This window comes from Acanthopagrus latus, chromosome 11 (assembly GCF_904848185.1).
Source record: "Acanthopagrus latus isolate v.2019 chromosome 11, fAcaLat1.1, whole genome shotgun sequence".
In the NCBI taxonomy this organism is placed as follows: Eukaryota; Metazoa; Chordata; class Actinopteri; order Spariformes; family Sparidae; genus Acanthopagrus; species Acanthopagrus latus.
This window is the reverse complement of record NC_051049.1, coordinates 11505065-11524939: the sequence shown is the minus strand read 5'-3', so window position 1 is coordinate 11524939 and position 19875 is coordinate 11505065. Positions and strand designations below refer to the sequence as shown.

At 39.9% G+C, this 19875-nt stretch overlaps 1 protein-coding gene across 1 annotated transcript; it reads left to right on the top strand.

The window, feature by feature from the left end:
* The first annotated feature begins 2231 nt into the window (after positions 1 to 2231).
* abhd17ab (abhydrolase domain containing 17A, depalmitoylase b) lies at positions 2232 to 14471 on the top strand. The gene is made up of 5 exons (XM_037115032.1): positions 2232 to 3046; positions 4109 to 4464; positions 6307 to 6501; positions 7207 to 7386; positions 10718 to 14471. Exons 2-5 carry the CDS (start codon positions 4115 to 4117, stop codon positions 10941 to 10943), a joined length of 951 nt encoding a protein of 316 aa, XP_036970927.1. The 5' UTR covers positions 2232 to 3046; positions 4109 to 4114; the 3' UTR covers positions 10944 to 14471.
* The last annotated feature ends 5404 nt before the right edge of the window (positions 14472 to 19875 follow it).

Here is a 19875-nt window from a genome sequence, read left to right as displayed (position 1 = left end):
ATTACAGCTGAAAACTGTTGTGCTGATTAAAGAAGCAATTAAATTGGCCTTCCCTGAGCTACTTGAGTGTCTTAAGCATCGAGAGTTTGCTGGTTTGATTATAGTCTCAATGACCAGAACAAAAGAACAGGTTAATGCGTGTGAGAAATTGCCAGGAAACTGGAGACCTCATACAACACTGTGTATTGCTCCCCTCTAAGAACTGCACAAACTAGCTCTAACCAGAATAGTGAGAGAAGTGGGAGGCCCTCAGAGGTCCTCATCTGGCTGCTATAGAAAATGTACCTGCAAAATATCAGTATCACTGTCAAAAGTGAGGAGGCAACTAGAGGATGCTAGCCTTCAAGCCAGAGCAGCAAATAAAAAGAAATATCTGGCCAATAAATTGAGAAGATTAAAATGTATGGAAGAACAAAAATGCTTGACAGAGGAATACTGATGAATTTAAATGAGTTTTCACGGAAATCGTGACATTTTGGGGGCACAGTCAAACCTTTTAACGGTAGTCTATTTAGAGTGGTATAGTTACAGTCATGCATGACTATTTTTTGCTGCTTCAGTCCATGTATATGCTGTGGCCCCACTGCTTTGTACTTGTATATTGTTTTCCAATACAAAGCAGAATACTACAGGCACAAATGTTCTTACACAATGGCCTCTTGTGTGCAGCTCAGCTGCATGCTGTACGAGGAACTGCCATGGGACTCACTTCACCGTGCTGGAATATACACAACTTATTTTGTATTGCACAGTTCATTGCTAAATTATGAAAATCGCAACATTGGAGTCCAATATCCAAATCACAAGAACTGCAATTATTTCATAAAGGTGAAATGTGTTGCAAAACAGTGTTTTAGGGAAATGTAGTGCTGCAGAGATGTTTTGGCCTACAGAGCTTGTTCTCCAGATGTAAGAAAACATGTTTGTTTGGCAGAGACCAGGAGAAATGTCACATCGTCATGATTTTATAAGTTCTTTAATGACAATGAAATTTGTGATGAAATGAATGAAAACTGAATATAGAAACACATCTGTGAAAATAAATTTGACCAATGGCACATCTTTTACCCCAAAACATGCCAATAATGTGACCTTGCATACACAAAGTAGAAAGCGACTGAATGTGGTGTTCAAGTGTGGAACATTTTTGAAAAAAACAATACATCCATGGATGGTAAAAGTATAGTATCCTAATTTTCACTTTAACTTTCATTAATGCTGTTGGGTAGTATCTCCAGCAATGTTCTACAAGACCATCATATGCTTGTAACACCGCTGTCCCGTGTAAATATCATCAATATAAAATTGAAAGTTGGTTTTTCACAAGCTCATAATCACTTGTCTACGGCTTTGAAGATGTAATTTTCAGCTAATGAGAGTTTTGATATAGTTTATTTATCTTATAAATGGTTTCCTTGGCAGTAGGGATGAAAAATGAAAAGTAACTACTAAGTAAAGCTGTCAGAAACATTTCTCTTGCTGTGAGCACCAAAAATTAACTTCACCTCCAATGTAATGTGGTGGAAGAAGACATCTCTATGAAAGCTGTCTGCAAACTTGGGCAAACAAAGCTAATACTATCTGAAAAAATTAGATATGAAACTCCCAGATATAGTCAGATATTTTATTGAAGACACAGTAACTGATGTTTCGACATGTAAGTAGGATGTCTTCATCAGCGTAACATTCAGACTCTTCGTTAGCAACTCTTAGTTAAAAAAGGTCTTCAGGCTTGATCTAACAGAGATGGGAAATGGAGCAGACCTGCAGTTTTCTGTGAGTGAGGTCCAGATATGTGGTGCTTCATAACTGAACGCTGCTTCTCCATGTTTAGATTTGACTCTAGGAACTGTACAAGTTCCTGTGGCTAGTAAAGGTGGTTCTCGTGCCAGCAGAAGCTTGTTCCTGGGGAATTCGCAGGAAAACTCCCGTGTGAATCAGAATCAGAATTCCCTTATTCATTTGGCAAACAGGGAAATTTGTGCGTCACAGCAGCCGAAGGACAGTGTGTGTTAAATGCAATTTATCACAATTGCCTCCACACACAAACATGATGAATTATCAAACATTATGTCACTCATATTCAGCAACTGTGATGATTCAGGAGCTGATACTGTACCATTTACCTCATTTTTACTTCATAGGTGGAAACTAACAATAAAGTTCAAGCATGTCATCTTTAACACACTGATAACAAGTTTCCCTTAATTGTCCAATGGAAACTGGTGACGTCACATCCGGTCAGCTGTCGCTTCCGGATGCGGTGAAGCAGCGGAGAAGTAGGAAAACACCGCACAGAGACATGGATTTAAATGACCAGACGACATCCACAAAGTCCTAGGACACGGCAGCACGGCCCACCGCGGCTTCACGGAGACGGAGACACGCGTCGGAAACTGTGTATCGACGGAGTTTGACGTCGGGTGTACTCGAAGGAGTATTTTTTTTTACGGAGTATCCGTGTTTATGCTTTCTTGCTAGCTTAAGCCAGCGTAGCGTTAGCTGGTACGCGCAGACAAATACCTTCTCTCTCCGGGCTAATATGACTTGTCGGCACCGGTATTCACGATTTAACACAGACTTGGACAGGAGGGAGCCGCACTGTGAGTGTTAAATTTTGTCTGAAGGGTGTTTTAGAGTTTGTTTCGTGCTCTTTGAGGTCAAGGCTGCAGTGGAAAAACCTTCAGGCAACACAAGTAGGAAACGACACCGAGGAAAGTTGCAGTTCTCCGAAAATATTCAGGGACAATTTAAGGGAACAACAGTTTGTACCTGAAGTCAAGTTTGAACTATCAACAAGTGGACAAAATGGATGTAATTTGGACTTCAGTCAGCACACGGAAAACCCAGCAGATACACCGTAAATAACACTTCCTTGTCAGCCGACAGGCTCCACTACTTTTTCCTTCTTCTGCTGACAAGGCACTTCACAAACAGTATCCTGTGTTTGATCTGGGCTCAAGTGGAGGAAGTCTTCTGATTATTTTAGTCCCAGCAAAGCCTCTTTTTAACTTTAACGTGGAGACGAAGCTCTTCAGATCAACAGGTTGGTCTACTGTTCTTGTCTTGCATTGCATGTTTGTGGTTTGTTTGGGGCCCAATGCAATAATTATTTTTAAATAACTGGCTTGTCTGTTAATAATTAGCTCTAAAGATGTTGAATTATAAGTGGGAATGAATTATAATCATTATGGTTTGCCAGGACCTCAAGAGTAGTTCAACCAACATCTAAAAAGTGTTCATTGTCGGAGCTGAAGCCTTTTGATTCATCAGATGATCGACACGTATATTAATCAGCAACTGTATTGATAATTTGTTGCTAATTTGAGTCATTTTTCAAGCCTAAACTACTCAATATTAATTGGTTCCAGCCCTTCAATTGTAGATGTTTGCTGCTCCTCTTCGTTTTATGTTCTTGTCACATCATCCTTTCAGCAATTTGAAGACGACTCTAAGAAGTTGTGACACATTTTTCACTTGTATCTCACACATGTATTTATAACAAAATGATCAATGTGTTATGGGTATGCTGTGCAGGGTGTGTCTGATTTAAAGGTGAAGCTAGTGGTTCTAAAGAAAGATAGTTAACATTTGAGTCAAATCATCAAATAAAAGACAACAAGCCATAAACATGGATATTTGACAACCTGGGAATGATTCTCAATGATCAAATATCTTTTTTTTTTTTAGAATCTCTTATGCACAGAAACTTCCTGAACATAGCAAAATAATAAGGAAATGGAAAAAACAGTTAAAAAGCAGATTCTCTGCAGATACAGACACCTCCACACACTTATGGTGGGACATAAGTGTAAGTCTATACATTGCTTTTGGGGAATATTCTGTATAGTAAACCTTTTTAATAAAGAATATACGATCGAACTGTAACCAAAATAAAATACTGTTCCTGAAATTCTCTCTATATATAACTGTATATAATTGTTACAAGCTGCAGACTAGCTGTTGTAGAAACATTTCCATCATCTTTGCTGCCACACTTTGACTGCATGCCTTGTACATTACATTGTGATAAGTATCTCATTGTGTCAACAATGGGCTGATGTGTGATTCAATGGCACAGTGATCCTCTTGTCGTCCTCTTGCACAGTGAAGGATGAATGGCCTCTCTCTCAGCGAGCTCTGCTGCCTGTTCTGCTGCCCACCCTGCCCCAGCCGCATCGCAGCCAAGCTCGCCTTCCTGCCCCCTGAGCCCACGTACGCCTTTCTTCCAGACCCAGATGCAGGCCCTGCTGCACAGGCAGCGACGGGGACATCCAGCCTGCGGGCCCGGAGCGGTGCATCGGTTGCCGGGGCTGTGGAGGGGAGATGGAAGCTCCACCTGACGGAGCGAGCAGAGTTTCAGTACACGCAGAGAGAGCTGGACACGACAGAGGTGTTCCTCACTCGATCCAGTAGAGGGAACAGAGTTGGCTGCATGTACATTCGCTGTGTTCCTAACGCAAGGTGGGTGGTTTGAAAGATTTACTTACCTTCTGAGCCAGTGTGGAGCCAACCAGTAATTGACTCACTACAGCTTGTTTGACCTTTCTTATTCATTTTATGAGTGTGTCACACTTCCTCAGAAGCGTTTCCACTCTTTCCTTTCTTGTCAGTCTTCTACTTACATCCAGGTCTACTTCCGTCACTTGTCTCCCTGTTGACTCAGCCAACTCAGGATTTTCTCTTCCTGCTTTTCTATTGATCCCTCCCATTTACTTTAACAGTTCCTTTTTCCTTTCATTCACGTTTTTCCATTTGGTTTTGTCCCTCCAGTGAGTAGAAAATTGAATGTTTAGCGTCACCTGTTCTCATTAATTGTGTTTCTTGATAGTGATCATCATGTACAACAACTGTACTCACTGATAAGATATCAGTTCACAGAGAGCTACAGACAAAATATTTCCAGATGTCTGGCTGTCTCTCCTGTAGGTCTTTGTCATTGAATTTATTGGCAGTGATAGTGATAGTTAGTGATAGTTTAACAGTTGCATCATTTAACATCAGCGTAAGTTTTATTTTATGTGCTGAGATGTAAATGTTCAGTTTTATGTTTGGTTTTATGCTCATCTTGCTGCACTGTGCTCCTGCTGATTAATTCACTGAATCAATTAAAAAGACATGGACAGGCTTGTGTTACAGTCTGTGTGTTTTGCATTAATGTCTAGTATTACACCAGAATGAAACCAAACTAGACGTGATATGGTACTGTCATTGTTATGCCACATTTGGAGTAGAGAGGCCGAGAGCAAAGCCACGGGCTGTATGGGTTCATAAACAAAACTGCTGAGGGAGGATCTCAAAACAGTCAGTGTGTAGAGCAAGTATCACATTTCTCCAGAGAGCACAACATGCATTCATGAATAAAAGGCAAGGGCTAGAATACCACACTTTTATAGTGGATACCCTGCGTCTCAGGTTGTGCAAAATGTCTAGAAGTAAGAGTCATCTGGCAGGAGTCAATCATGGTAAACCAGTCCTCCCAACACGCAGAACTTTTACTCAAAGATGTATTGGCATGGAGTCCAATGTTTGTCTCAACAGCAGGATGCTTATGGTTTTATTCAGTGTAGAGTTTCCAGGTTGGACTCGTGGACAGGGAATGTGTGTTAAACTGTACTGTTTGTTTTTGTTTCAATGTTAGACCCTCATGTGACTGTTTCTGCTTCAAATGAACCAAGTAGAGTTTATAGTGTCTGAACACACATTAATGTTGTCACAATACCAGAATTTTAAACTGCAGGTTAATTTTCTCTTTTTTACTTATTACTAACCAACTGCACACAGTGCTGGAAAAGAAACAGTCAATGAACACATATCAACACATTTGTAATCATGTTCATACTGTATGTGTTTAGAAAGGGTTTCAAAATCTGACTGTAGAGCTGTTTTTTTTACATCCTTGGTACTCTAGATTTGATCAAATGTCACTAAAGCACTAAATTTTCCTTTGGTCCATTTACTAGTGCTGTTTTCTAGTCATCCTAGGTCCTGTAAAAATGGACCACTAACATGTACATCTTGTATATTGAGCTACGAGTTGAAATGATGACATTTATGATAGTTACATTTCATATGCAACAACTTACTTTCTTCATAAATCACTTTTCAAAAACAAGATAAAAAGTGCTTTATAGACATTTAAAAGCCAAATAAATCACCAGATAAATAATTTGAAGTAGAATTAATGCAGCAATGATGACATGAGAGGTATGAATTACTACTGTTCAGGTATGGAAACCTATAAATTTGTGCCTTGTAAACTCTTGCACCATCTGCTAACTTGTCTTTTGATGTGCATCCTTTCAGATTTACAGTGCTTTTCTCTCACGGTAACGCCGTCGATCTTGGCCAGATGAGCAGTTTCTATATCGGACTTGGCACTCGCATCAACTGTAACATCTTCTCCTACGACTACTCAGGCTACGGCGTCAGCACTGGCAAGCCTACTGAGAAGAACCTCTACGCAGACATAGATGCTGCCTGGCACGCCCTGCGCACACGGTGCGTTTTGACATAATTGGCCCATATGTGTCCTTCAAGGGATGATTTATTTCACAGTGTCTTTGTCTGCTGGGACCAAGTTAGTTTAGATTAGGAGCAAGAGTCTGGATTAATCCACATACCTACTACTGCCAAGTATAGAACCAGAAAAAGCTGCAACAGGGTGATAAATTAAGATGGGTAGAAGAGGGTCAAGTAAAGAAAAAGCTCTGAGGAAAAAGTGCCAGAGGTTGTGATGAGGACAGAGATGGAATGAAGATAGCAGAGTGTAGACAGGTGCCATGGGAATAAAAAAAGAGTGAGATGAATGGATGAAGAGAGGGAAGGCTGGGGGGGGAGATGTCTCTCAAGGACATTGTGGTGTGATAAAGTGTCTCATTAGTGAAAGCGGAGCTGCCTTAATGCGGCTGTAGCCCTGGGATGACATGACACCACCGAGCATTGTCTAAGGGTTGGCTGAGGTGAAATTACTTTTGGGTAAAGCTGTCACTCATTACTTTGTAATTTAAGGATATTTATCAAAAATATTTTAGTTTTCAAATGGATGTTCTTAATACCTTACCTTTTAATCTGCAAATGTTTATCATTTTTTTTCTTTTATTACAGATTAAGCTTTCTATGATTAAATACAACAAACTATTTTTTTTTTTTTTAACTTCCATTAGCCTGTGCTTAAGTGTCTCTTGTACCTTTAATCTTTACCAGATATGGCATTAGCCCAGAGAATATAATCCTGTACGGACAGAGCATTGGCACAGTACCCACCGTAGACCTGGCGTCACGGTATGAGTGTGCTGCCGTGGTTCTTCACTCACCTCTAACATCTGGCATGAGAGTGGCCTTTCCAGACACAAAGAAAACATACTGCTTCGACGCTTTCCCCAAGTAAGTCTCTCTGTCTCTGTCTACTTGTACTCTTTTCAACCAGTCTCAGATATTACATCTTTCAGCATTTGATTTTTAAATACAAATTAAATTTGTATTAAATTAATGTGTATTTGAGTGTATGGTATATTTAAGTTGGCACATATTTATTTATGGCTGTCTTTTGTCAAATAAACCTTTTTACATCAATGAAGTCCTTAATAGGGTGTTCATGTAAACATGATACACACATTCAGAATGTTTTGCTGCCAGTTGGCATTTCCACGTAATGACTGATCTGCCAACAGAAAGGAGTAATTGCCACTTGCGCTTGTGAGAGCATTTCTTGTCCAAGACAAACATCTGCGCTGAGAGAACGGCCTCTGTCCTTTCAGGTCACATTTTAGTGCTGTGCTTTCTCCAAGTGCCTTTTCTTGATTAGTGTATGGATATTATTTCTACTTTATTTTCATAAATGTAAGTAGGGCATCCAAATACTGTAGTCTTTCAAAGATGAATTGTGACACACAGGTCTGTGTTATCTTGGGGGAGACTTCTCACACTACATTTTTTCATACGTGATAATCTGATGTAAAGCGGCAGCACTTTGCACCGATGATGATGTCAGATGTAATGGCCACCCTCTCAACACAGCAAGACAATGTTTACCAAACTTCTGTCTAATACTGCTGAAAAGATCCATTAAGTTAATCAACACAGAACCAGCGCTTGTACATCAGTTCATAGGCCAGATGTTTCTTATGTCCTCGTTGTGCAGTTGAGCTCCTGCTCATTCATATATATATATATATATATATATATATATATATATATATATATATATATATATATATATATATATATATATATATATATATATATATATAAGTTATATTCACAAGTAAGGAAGTTTTACCCCACACGCTTTCATCCCAATTGCCCATGAATTTAGATCTGCAGCGCACACTCTGAGTGTTTATTCATGCCACACTTTTTAAATAGCAGGGAAAGAATCATGTTAAGCAGTTATAATTACACTGATTTGATCCTTTTAACATGAAGTAGTAATACTGCAGACAGCAGGTGGCTGGTTGTGATAAAGTACTTGTCAGATATTCTACCTCCCACTATGAAGAGATTTGGTGCCCCACGTTTGTGTGCGATTGTAACGTGGGTGGAGGCTGTGGTGTGTTGGTACTGTGTTTATTTTATTTTTAAACCTTGGCCACTAAACAATTCCCTCCTCCCAGACAGACACAAGGCAGAGTAATGCTATCATTAGCGAGACTCTATCCCTTCTGTTCCTGTTGCCAGCTTAGTTTTAGTGACTGTGTCTGACGAAGGTCAATCGCAGCCAACGCAAGCCTTAACACAGAGTCTAGTCCCAGATGGTACAAGTGGGTGAGGCGCAGAGGTTGTAGAAAACCAGGGAATGCCTCGCTGTGTGTGTAGTGAGCTGAGAAAGCCTCCAGTGTTCGCCTGTTGTTCACATTCAGAGTAGGCAGCTGGCAGCCCTCCTTATTCTGTGTGTATCTGTCTGTCTGTAGCGTCTCTCCAGTTTCCTCTGTGATATATTCCACGACCAGACTTGATTATACTTACAAGATTAAACAATTGTACATTTTTCAAGTAGGTATATATTTTATATTGTGCTTGGTGATAAATATATTAATTTATGTCCATAAAATGTATAAACTAATTACATATTCCATCAATTCAGAATACTTTATTTATCCCTCAAGGGGCTATTCATGGCAAGTAAGCTTTAAAACATGTGCAACGACTCAATTAAACATATACGTAACATTTGTTAGAAGACATAAACAAGGATTAGGACAAGGTTGAAAGTGGCTTATTTATTAGTGGTCAAAGTAAATTGGCCAATCCTTTTACATGGTACAAGGTAATTTACACGACACAGGGTTGCGTAATGAAATTAAGGTTTGTAAATGTCTTATGCTACACAAATGACAGAACATCTAACTAGCCATTAATATACAAATATACATAATCTCTTAGTGTAGTATTCTGAACCTGCATTAGGGTGAATCTAAACAGCTGCAACAAGACGGTGTTAAAAATGACGAAGATCCTTTGTACTGTGATTGTTCACAAGTCCAACGGCTTCTGAAATAAAACCTCCTTTTGTTTTTACAAACAGATGATCCAGAATGCCTCCCTCATGAAAGTATCTTAAAATAGTCATGGAGGCCATGTGTGGGGTGGTTGATTATCTGATATGTAGGATATGTAGGGGGTTTTGCATCTAATTTTGGAGCTATGTTGTCACTTGTCCTTTTGGCATACGGGTATAAACCAGCAATTAAAAGAAAAGTTGGGGCACTTTCACTACAAGGAGAGTCAAACTTTGTCAATATTCTCCAGGCTTCTCCTGAGATTATTACCAATGTTGTATTCTTCTTTCATTGAAAGTATATTTGTATTCTGTGCTGCTCGTGAGCATCAAATCTGCACTGCAGAGATAAAACCAATGTCCCTGTCAGCGAATCTGAACATGGTCTGGCTTTCAATTAACAAGAATTATGACAGCATAATATTATTTTAGTTTCAAAGCAGTAAATATGTTTTATAGCCCGTCAGGGTCCCGACACACCAAGCTGACAGAGTATCAGAGCCATTAGTAAGTGTCTGTTGCCCTAGTTTTTGCGTTGGTCCCTCAGTATTGGCACTGGTCAGCCTTTGTCGGGTTATTGTTCTAAAGAGCATGTTGAATATGCGGCTGAGCTTGTCATGAGAAATATCACCTTGATTGGCTGTTCAGCTAAGCTAATCACTGTGCAGGGAGGAAAAAGAAAAAAGAAAGGCACCTCATCCTGTCGCTGTAGTTTCCATAATTTCACCCATTTATTTAATGTTTGTCAGACACATTTTTGATTAGAAGTGGCTGTATTAGGGGGAGGAGCAAACATTCCTTCATCATAACAATGGTTTGTGTGTCCGCAGTATTGAGTTTTGCGAGATTCCCTGCGTGAATTACGATTACAGACTACTGCCATCTGCTGGTACAGAGAGGTATTTCCTCTCACACTGGTGCAGAACGTGTGAGCTAGCTGGACATCAGCTGTAGTATCTGTGGTGTGTTTAAGTGCAGCTTTTCAACTGAAACACAGGTCACACAACACTTAACCTATTGCCGTAGCCCACACAAAAATAAAGGCTCACTGAAATATTTAAATGTTTTAAAGATCACTGACTGATGTTCAGTTTGTAGGCCTGATCCACAGAGCCCACTGTCCGTCACTATGAACCTGAACGCTACAGTCTGCATTTAGGGGAAATAAAAGAGGAATGTTTTTAAAATCTGATTTGTGTTCTTTTCTCCTTTTTTAAGCATTGAGAAAGTATCCAAAATCCCGTCCCCAGTGCTCATCATCCACGGGACGGAAGACGAAGTGATCGACTTCTCCCATGGCCTGGCTCTTTTCGAGCGCTGCCCCAAGGCTGTGGAGCCTCTGTGGGTGGAGGGAGCAGGACACAACGACATTGAACTGTACAGTCAATATCTGGAGCGCCTGCGCCGCTTCATAGGACAGGAGTTGGCTGCACAGCACGCCTAACCTTTCAGCACCAAGACCATCATGATCGGACATCATCATTACCATTTTTCCTGGTCCAAGAGTCACCTAACCGTCCCTCAGCTCACCGCGGCTTCCAGACGGTATTACACTTCACACACACTATGGTGCTTCGTCTTCGAGGACACAGTATGCCTTCACTGGACCGTGGATTGATGCGACATGTAGAAAAGAAGTCTGTTCAGAAACATCAGAAGTGCGTGAGTGAGAAGGACTTTTTCACAAACTGCATTTAGACCATTGTTGTTTTTTTTTAGCAGTTACTTAACAGTACAGCTGTCATTTGTTAGCCACAAATACATTTCTTTACTGTGCAAAGATATGGACAGGAAAGGAGACTCGTGAACTGAAGAATTATGAGGAGGTTTAACAGAACAGCAAGTAGTCATGCCGGTCAGTTAAGTTGTGTTTCACGGGGAGTATTTTGTTGAATTTTCCAGCTTACTCAGAGTTTGTGTGTAGCTTTAATTTCTTCAGTTACCCCAAATTAGACAGTGCAGCAAAGGGAAACACTCAAAAGACTCTCTTTGAAGTGCTTCTGACGTGTTAGGGAATATTTTCGTTTGCTAATCACCTGTTGAAAATAATAGCAACAGGTTTGTATTTTGAATGCAATCAAATGCAATCCAGCTCTACAGCGAATCCTCTTTAGAGGGAATAACTTCTTATTTTGATTTGATTGGTTGTGTTGCATTGGACTGCATTATATTGAAAGGTGTTTCTAATACAACCCACCTCCCTCCACCCCCACCTCATGTATGTACATGACACACATACATGCAGATGAATTTGAGTTTTTGTGTGTTTCATTTTGTTTTTTAGGGGTACTGAATATTTTGCTCAGGTAACCCTCTTTTAGTGATTACTGTCAGTGTGTGTCCTTTGTGTCTGTTTTGTTTCATCAGCTAAATCTCCTCAGATCCTTTAAGCAAAGGCTTCAGAAGCAGCCAGTGTGAGGGTCTTTTGTTTCAAGCAAGTAACGAACCAGATTGTAATCCTGAAACTTCGGTACAGACCAAATCATGAGCCTTTGCAGGTTTAATATTTTCTTTCCATCATTACTTCAACTTTCTCTGCACCGCGTCTGTAAAACCAGTCATGTAGCGTGAGTAGCTGTGATAAAGATCCAATATGTAAGAATTTTAGTTTACAACATCCAAAAATTAAGTAAAATTATCAACGATATGTGAATAAATAACAGTTTAGTCACCATGTCAAGGATGTCTGTGTATTTTGGTGCAGAGATATCTGTCAAAGTTAGCATTCTAATCAACTAGCCTGAGTCCAACCTGTTTAAAAATATCCGAAAAGGTTGAATAATCACATACCTATTTTTTTCTTACTCAACTGACAAATACAACCGTTAACCTTCTGACTTATTTTCTCTCTTTCACAGACAAGCTTAGCTGCCTTGTTAATAACAATAATAAACCTTATTTATATAGTGCTTTTTCAATGTGACTAAGTGCTTCACAAAAACAATACAACAATAATAATAAATTTGAATAATATGAAATAGAATCCAGACAGAGATAAGAGCTTTATTTTAAAATACTGTTTCAAGATTAAAGAAGGCGTTCAAGAGCCTCAAATAGAAAATACCTCCAGCTCCAGAGAGTCTGTTGGCTCTGTCTGTTTTGTTTTAGTCTTGTTCTTTTTTTAAGTCTCACACTAGGAGGTCACAGCTGTCAGTAGTTTTCCCTGTTTTTTTTTTTGTTTGTTTTTTTTTTAGCATTCATTTCTGACGACCATTTTGCTTATTTGCACTTCAATCTTGAGGGGCAGAACTCTCAAATAAAAAGTGGAATTCAAACTTCACTTTGGAATTAAAGTATTTTATAATCATTTCAGTGATTGATGAGTTCCACTCCATGAGTCCTGATGAATAAAAATCATTCCCACCTCTATACAGATAAGCATAGGAGCAGCTGTTTTACAACAGTATAATGAGCGCTATGATTCTTTGTCTTACAGCTTTAACAGTAAGGAGCTCCTCTGAGTGACACTAGACTATTAGAAGGTGGACAGCGTCTCAGCACATGTATTCTCCAGCACGATGATGACAATTTCACTATAATTCTGTGCTACTGGTAAAGACAGACAGAAAACAGCCCGAGTGTGTGAGTGAAGAATATCCATTTTCTAGTCTCCTTCCTGTCTGGTTTACAGTCCATATGAGAACTGCCGATAACATTTGTGCATCTAGGCATACAGCTCCTGCGTAATACTTAAATATTTTTACATATTTTAAGCATAATGTCTTGACAACACTATTGTTCTACTTCACAGCATTGAGTATAATAATGGTACCTACATTTTCTAGCTGCTGATGTGACTTTTTGTACCACTTGAAGAGGCTCAAACATTTTTCATCCCTCTTTGAATTTACCGTTATGCTTTTATGTGCTGATAATGTAGGGAAATATCACTAACCAATATATACTAAATTGTCCCATCGTGCTGCAAATGCTATGTTCTTCTTGTCATAATATTGTTATAAGTATACAAAAAGAGCTGATGCAAGATTACATCAGCTGGCAGGAAGATAAATTGTGATCCTTCCTTTTTACTGCCTATTTCAGATTCACCGCACTCAGTGGTGACAAAAATCGCTTCTCTCCCTCACTCAATAGGCTGTTTTACAACCAGACACGCGGTGCAGTCTGAAGCGTCTTAAAGGTGCAAAACTCAGCGAGCCACACGAGTGTTTTATCTAACCAAGCTGATTTATCTGAACCTGAGACATTGAGTGCTGCACCTTTATTTTAAATCTCCTAGTTGAACAGTGAGATTACAACTGTTCTGTTTTAGTAGAGGAGTCGGGATTTTCAGGTTTTCTTGTGTATGTATCAACCAAAGTGTAACTCTTTTTTTTTTTTTTTTTCCAGCTCTTTACCCCATTGTACCTGCTTTTTATGTTGGCACTTCTTAACCAAAGGTAAAAAAAAAAAAAAGTGTTCATATTTAAGTTTTTTTGTTAACTTTTATTTATCTACTTGATTGGTCCGATCTTTTTCCCCACTTTCATACTTTTCATAATTTGGTCAGTAATTATGTTCCATCATATCATATTTGGTATCAAATATGCAGTAACACGAGTTTGAAAAGCATAAATTACCAAGTTGTGGGTGTTTTTTATATCTTCTATTCAAGCTGTTAAAATGTACTGTTTGTGGAGGAGTATAACTAAGCAATACAGCAAAGCTGTGAGTTTGTGTCTAGAGCAGGAGGAGAAGAAGTGTGTGGGATGATTAAAGAACAATGACAGACGAGCTCCAAGTAGACAACTGAAAAAGCTTTTGTTTTGTCTGTTATTCAAACGTTTGTTTCTCCGGTGTAACACATCTGTGGCGATCATTTCTGTCATCACATGTTGTTATCCACTGTTTATTATACTGACTGTTTTTTGTTTTGTTTTTGTTTTTTTGTAGTTTTTAAAGGGTTTTGTCTTTTTTTTTCCTCCAAGAATTAAAGAGAATAAGAAGTTAATAAAACATAATCAGAAATTGATTTTGAACATGACTCTGCTGCCTTTCTAAAATTGATAGTTGTGTTTTCACCTGTGTCCGTCTGTTTGTCTGTTGGTTGGTTGGCGGGATTACACAAAAGCTACTGAACAGATTCCCACAAAACTTGGATGGAGGATATTTCTTGGCACAGTGTAGCTCCCGTTAACTTTTGGTGTGGCTCCAGATAAAGGGATGAATCCGGGGCTCCTTTCTCTCACTGCCGCTTAGCATTGCACATTTTCAACCATTTTCATTCATTTCTCCAGAAATTATTTCTGGAAGACTTACAGCGTGTGATAGAAAAGTGGTGTATTCAAATCACCACTGGCCAACACAACCCATTTTGCATACAAGTAGTGCAAAGTGCATGGACAAACAAACACTGGACAAATATTCACACATGGGTTGGATCGATTATGTAAATCATATGCTATGAATACGAGATGTGCTCTAATCTGCAGCAGAGGAGCTTTTTTCGGCAGGAATCAGTGTTACGCGTGTCTCATTCAGCGGCTGATTTTCCACTCGCGGCAGTCCTGGCACTCGGTGAATAATGACCTGCCTGTAGTGAAAAACCTCACAAGGCTGCACGAGATGGATCCAAGAAAGGCCCGGGTGAATAATTGGCTGATGAGTCAATGAGTCTTTAATTGCCTGGTGTGTGTGTGTGTGTGTGTGTGTGTGTGTGTGTGTGTGTGTGTGTGTGTGTGTGTGTGTGTGTGTGTGTGTGTGTGTGTGTGTGTGTGTGTGTGTGTGTGTGTTGTTGTTTTTCCTCCTCTGTGGAGTTGTGTGTGTGTGTGTGTGTGTGTGTTGGGATGGGCTTGTTATCATCCGTGGCAAATAAAAAGGTTCAAATGATGTGTTTTAATTAAACCAGAACAAGGGCTCAGGTCTGTCCCAGCCTCCCCTCGCTGTGTCTGCATCCGTGTTGACATGTGGGGGAAACAGGGACAGATGGATTGTAAGCTGCGCCTCCCTCATCGCCGAGAACACACACACACACACACACACACACACACTTGTGCCAGCTCTTTTTCAATCGACTACATAAACAATCTGGTGTTGTCCCACTCAAATGCTCTTACGGATTAAAAGCAGCTGCAGCGGCACATCCCCCCCTGCGTCAGGCGAAGTTAGTGCAGCCTGACCTACTGCATCAAACACCACCAGCAGCCCTCCACACGCTCCTCAAATGCACTGACTTTTACACAGCCCCGAGCACCGAAACCCTTTTATGTTGACATGTATCAAAGGAATTGGATGTGCCGGCTCTCGACAACACAAGACTTAAAACAAGGCTCAGGAATTAAAGAGCTGCCTCTGAATGTTCTTAACCAGAGAGCTGTAGCGCGGTGAACATTTGGACCATCCTGTAAATCAGTTTGAGAGCTAGAGAAACACGTACAGGCCTGAAAATTTCAATCAGATGCTGATATGTTTTCGTTTAGCTACATACGAGTGGGAAGGGGTTTGGATGGGGAAGGGGAAAAAAAGGCCACTGGGAGCTGACTGTGACCCGAGGCTGCAGATACAGACTGTGATGCTCGCTTTGATGAAAGGACACAGTTTGAACACAGAGTCATTATTTCACAAAAACCAAAAAAGAGAGGTTAGAACTGTGCTTTACTTTGTGATCAATAAGTCATAACCCAAAAAATACCAGAGCACACAGCTGTGGACTTCTGTGGAGCCTCAGCGTTTTCACTCACAGTCTTCACCAGGTCATAGAAAAGCCAGCAGCAGCTCACAGATTCACCAATATGTCACCTTTTGTGTGTGTTTATTCACTGTAATTATTTCCCTACATGATTGTGAATATTGCATGATATCTATCGGGATGAATTTTCTCATTCTAAATGTGCCTCACATGATCGAGCAAACAGCGCACCCACTTTTTTTTTGACAGCACCTGTGAAGATTTGCTTTTGCCAGGCGGCCGACGCCAGCTGACACCAGCTGACACCAGCTGACACCAGCCATGATCTATCTGTGAGCTGCCGCTTGCTTTCATGTGCCCTGATCAAGACTGTGTGAGTCAAAGCGTGCAGACTGATTTATTAAAGCTTTTGAACATTTTAGGAAAGCAATGTGTTATTTGGAGTCAGTTGAACTTCTCTCTTTTTATGGTTTCATGAAACGTCCTTGGATCCAAGGAGCACCTGTTTGTTTTTTTAGCACCTGCACTCATGAAGAAGAGCTTCTTAAAAGAGCAAAAGATACGGATTTTAGATTAATTCCAGTTTCGAAAAAATGAACTGAAATTATCAACAGAATGTGAAGAAGTTACAGTTTAGACATTATGATGTCTGTGTGTGTTGAGCTGCAGAGGTTGTGTATCTACAGAAGTGACCCAGTCCAGCTCCACACCAGCACTGCCCACGGAGCCAAACAGACGGAGCTGCATGCGAAAAAAAACCCACGTAGTTTGCTCCTTTTTTAAAAAAAATGCAACTCATAAAAAATCATGTCAATCGTATCCTGGTGTATGCTAACATATTTTTTTTGATGTACCAACACTCCCCTGTTGCTCTGAGCACCCTGTTCACTAGACGCACGGTTAACGAAGCTAACTCGCTAATTGCAGCTACAGTTAGGAGCAGTTAGCTGTTACTCTAGAGATATGCTGCCTCAAGTAAATTTTTTTGCAGGTTTTAGGTTTATATGTATACACTCTATATTTATACTGTGTATATATTGTATATGTATAAATGTATGTATGTTAATATGTAGGATAAACTCTGGCCTCTGATGATGCATTCAAATAGAACTACAGCTTCCTGTCACTGGTTTGGAGCGTTGCATGGTCGGGAATATTTTCTTCTTTTGTGTCATGAGGCATATTTATTTAAGGGAGGCTACCCAGCATGCCTGCTGAGTTTGTTTCTTGCTTTTCTCTCTCATTACCATTCTCTCTGAGCATCTTCTGCCGTGTGCATTATGTATATCTCACTGATGTTTTTTCTGCGGCCTTTTCTGTAGTCCATGGTGGGCTCTAATGTTCTCCCGTCCTCGGTGTCATTTTTTATTATTTTCGTCTCGGATTCACTCTCGCACAGGGCCGTCTCTTTCAAATGCAATTGCAAATTCCCTCTGGCAACACAGAGAGTATGTAACTGATTTTGTTTTCCGTGTGTGTGTGCGTGTTTTTATTTCTTGTCCTGAGGTGAGGGGAAATTTATTTGTACCTCAGCTCACGCTCATGAACTTGCATTTGCATTTGCAGTGAAGCGCACTGTTTATCAGGTCAAACAGGAAACTTTAAGAAGACTTTTTGTACTTTTATCCATATTCTATATTATTCAGACCTCTCATTAAATCTCTTATCTGGTTGAGAACATGTTGTTTGTACTAAATGTAACGACCTGACAGCTATTCCTGAATCACTTTTCGAGATGACACATGACGTTAACTGTGGTGAACATTTACATATCTTCTTTGAAATAATAAAAAAAAAAGTTGTTGGCATGGACGTTCACTTGATTAAGATTAAAAATGCACATTAAAAAAAAACCTTTGTGATCTAATAATTCCACACTGCAGCAGTAACCTAAAGTTTTCTGTCCAGAAGTTCACATTTTTGGGAGTTGTAACACTGACTAACTGGCTGTACACGGTCTACTATTTGAACCGCAGGGGCTTGAAGGGGACCTGAGCTGTGAAGGACTTTAGAGGCCCAAAGACGTGAAAGTTGACAGCGTTTACAAGGAAACTGCCAAAAAGAATTGTAAGAAAAGTCATATTTCAGTTCATAGACACAGATTTTCCTCCTTACTCTTGCCATTGTCAAGGTTTGAAGCCACTGAACGAGTATGTTGGATTGACTTGAGACTTTACTTGAAACCACAACCAGTACATGCTGTACAGCAGCACTCCTCACAGAGGGCCTGTCCACCTTATTGCTCTCTCTCTCACACACACACACACTTTTGTTTGAGTTTTCTTTGGTTCATGCTGTGTTTCCTCTCCCACACTAATTACTGTGGACAATGTTTTTATCTTTGATTTTGATGTAATCATTGTCTGAGTATTAAAGGAGAGGACAAAGCTCTTTGTTCATTGCACTTGTATTTAGTTACTGTTGTGCCTGGTGGTTGCGCACCTTAAAGCGACGACCTCAAACTCATCTAAAGCCTTTATGAATATATACGACACATACGGTAACAGCGTGCGGCTGAAAAAATGGGCTCAGTTTTCTTTTGATTGCCTCTAAAGTAGTACACGTTGAACCCATCCTGATTTCATGGGTGAAAGTCATCGGCTTGTAAAAGAAAAGCTGTGTTCCCGTAATTCTCATCTGTTTTCATGTTTTTAATGAATTCCTGTGAATGACAAAATTGTGTTTTCTGTCTTTGGATTTCCTGGAAAAAAAGTGTTTGACCAGCGAGGCAGCAAACTCGGTTTCAGGAAAGGAAGGTCGCGACTGCTGCGTTCACGTCAGCAGAAATGTCTTCCACTCAGCAAAATAACTTGGGCTCTGTCCAGAACCGCCTCTGGTCCTTTTATTGATAATGTCAATCTGAACAGGGCCGAGCATGTTGTCAGTCACAGCACAAGGGTAAAGAGATGGATGCGGAGCTGCCTGCATCCATCCAGAGCGTCAGAAGGAGAATACGTAAAGCTGTTTGTGTCAGATAGTCAGATAGACATCACAAAACAGAGCTGTTTTTAAATAAAATAATGATACTATCGTTAAGAAAAATGTTTTAAACATCTTTATTCACCATCGTTTCAACAACTTAATTGTCCTCCTTTTGGAAATAAAAGAGATACCAGCCAAAATTGTCCTTAGTGATGCCTCCAAACATCTGTCCAACTAATCTAATCACTTCAGAGACAAACATTACATCACATTACATAACTGAGTCAGGTAACACACATTTCAGCAGATGCAGGTGGTAAATACCGAGAAACATTTTGAAATTGCCCCCAAATTATCCCACTACTGACCTCAAAACTGATTATCCAGACAGTATTCAATAAAATAATTCTGCCATTTTTCCTGTAAGCAGATGATAAATACCTTGTAATTTCTTTGATACATTTCCAGGGAACTTCCAGCATGGTTTCTGATGACCTTCTGCTGATCATGCCATTTTAAGTTCCAGCTATTTTCTGACTAACTTCCCCACAGTAGGCCACTAAACTGAAGTGAGTTGTTATTGTTTTCAAAGGAGTTACATTTCTGACCTGATTGTAATGATGGGAATTGGTGAGAATGCTAAAACATTTTTCTAAAAAAGAAAAAAAAAACATACTTTGGGGAAGTCGGGCAAAAACTAGTTGGAAATGAAAGCCACATTATGTAACATTTAACCTTAAAATTACAGCTTCAGAATCATGTTGACAGCACAGTGTCTTGTAATGTGCGAACGATGTCTCTGTCTCAGCCCCTCCATCGTTTGTTT

Bases quoted from the DNA above. Each gene is read 5' to 3' on its own strand.
- abhd17ab (XM_037115032.1), top strand. From the start codon at position 4,115: ATGAATGGCCTCTCTCTCAGCGAGCTCTGCTGCCTGTTCTGCTGCCCA. The intron at 4,465-6,306 runs GTGGGTGGTTTG...GCATCCTTTCAG, and splicing joins CGCTGTGTTCCTAACGCAAG to ATTTACAGTGCTTTTCTCTC. The intron at 7,387-10,717 runs GTAAGTCTCTCT...TCCTTTTTTAAG, and splicing joins TGCTTCGACGCTTTCCCCAA to CATTGAGAAAGTATCCAAAA.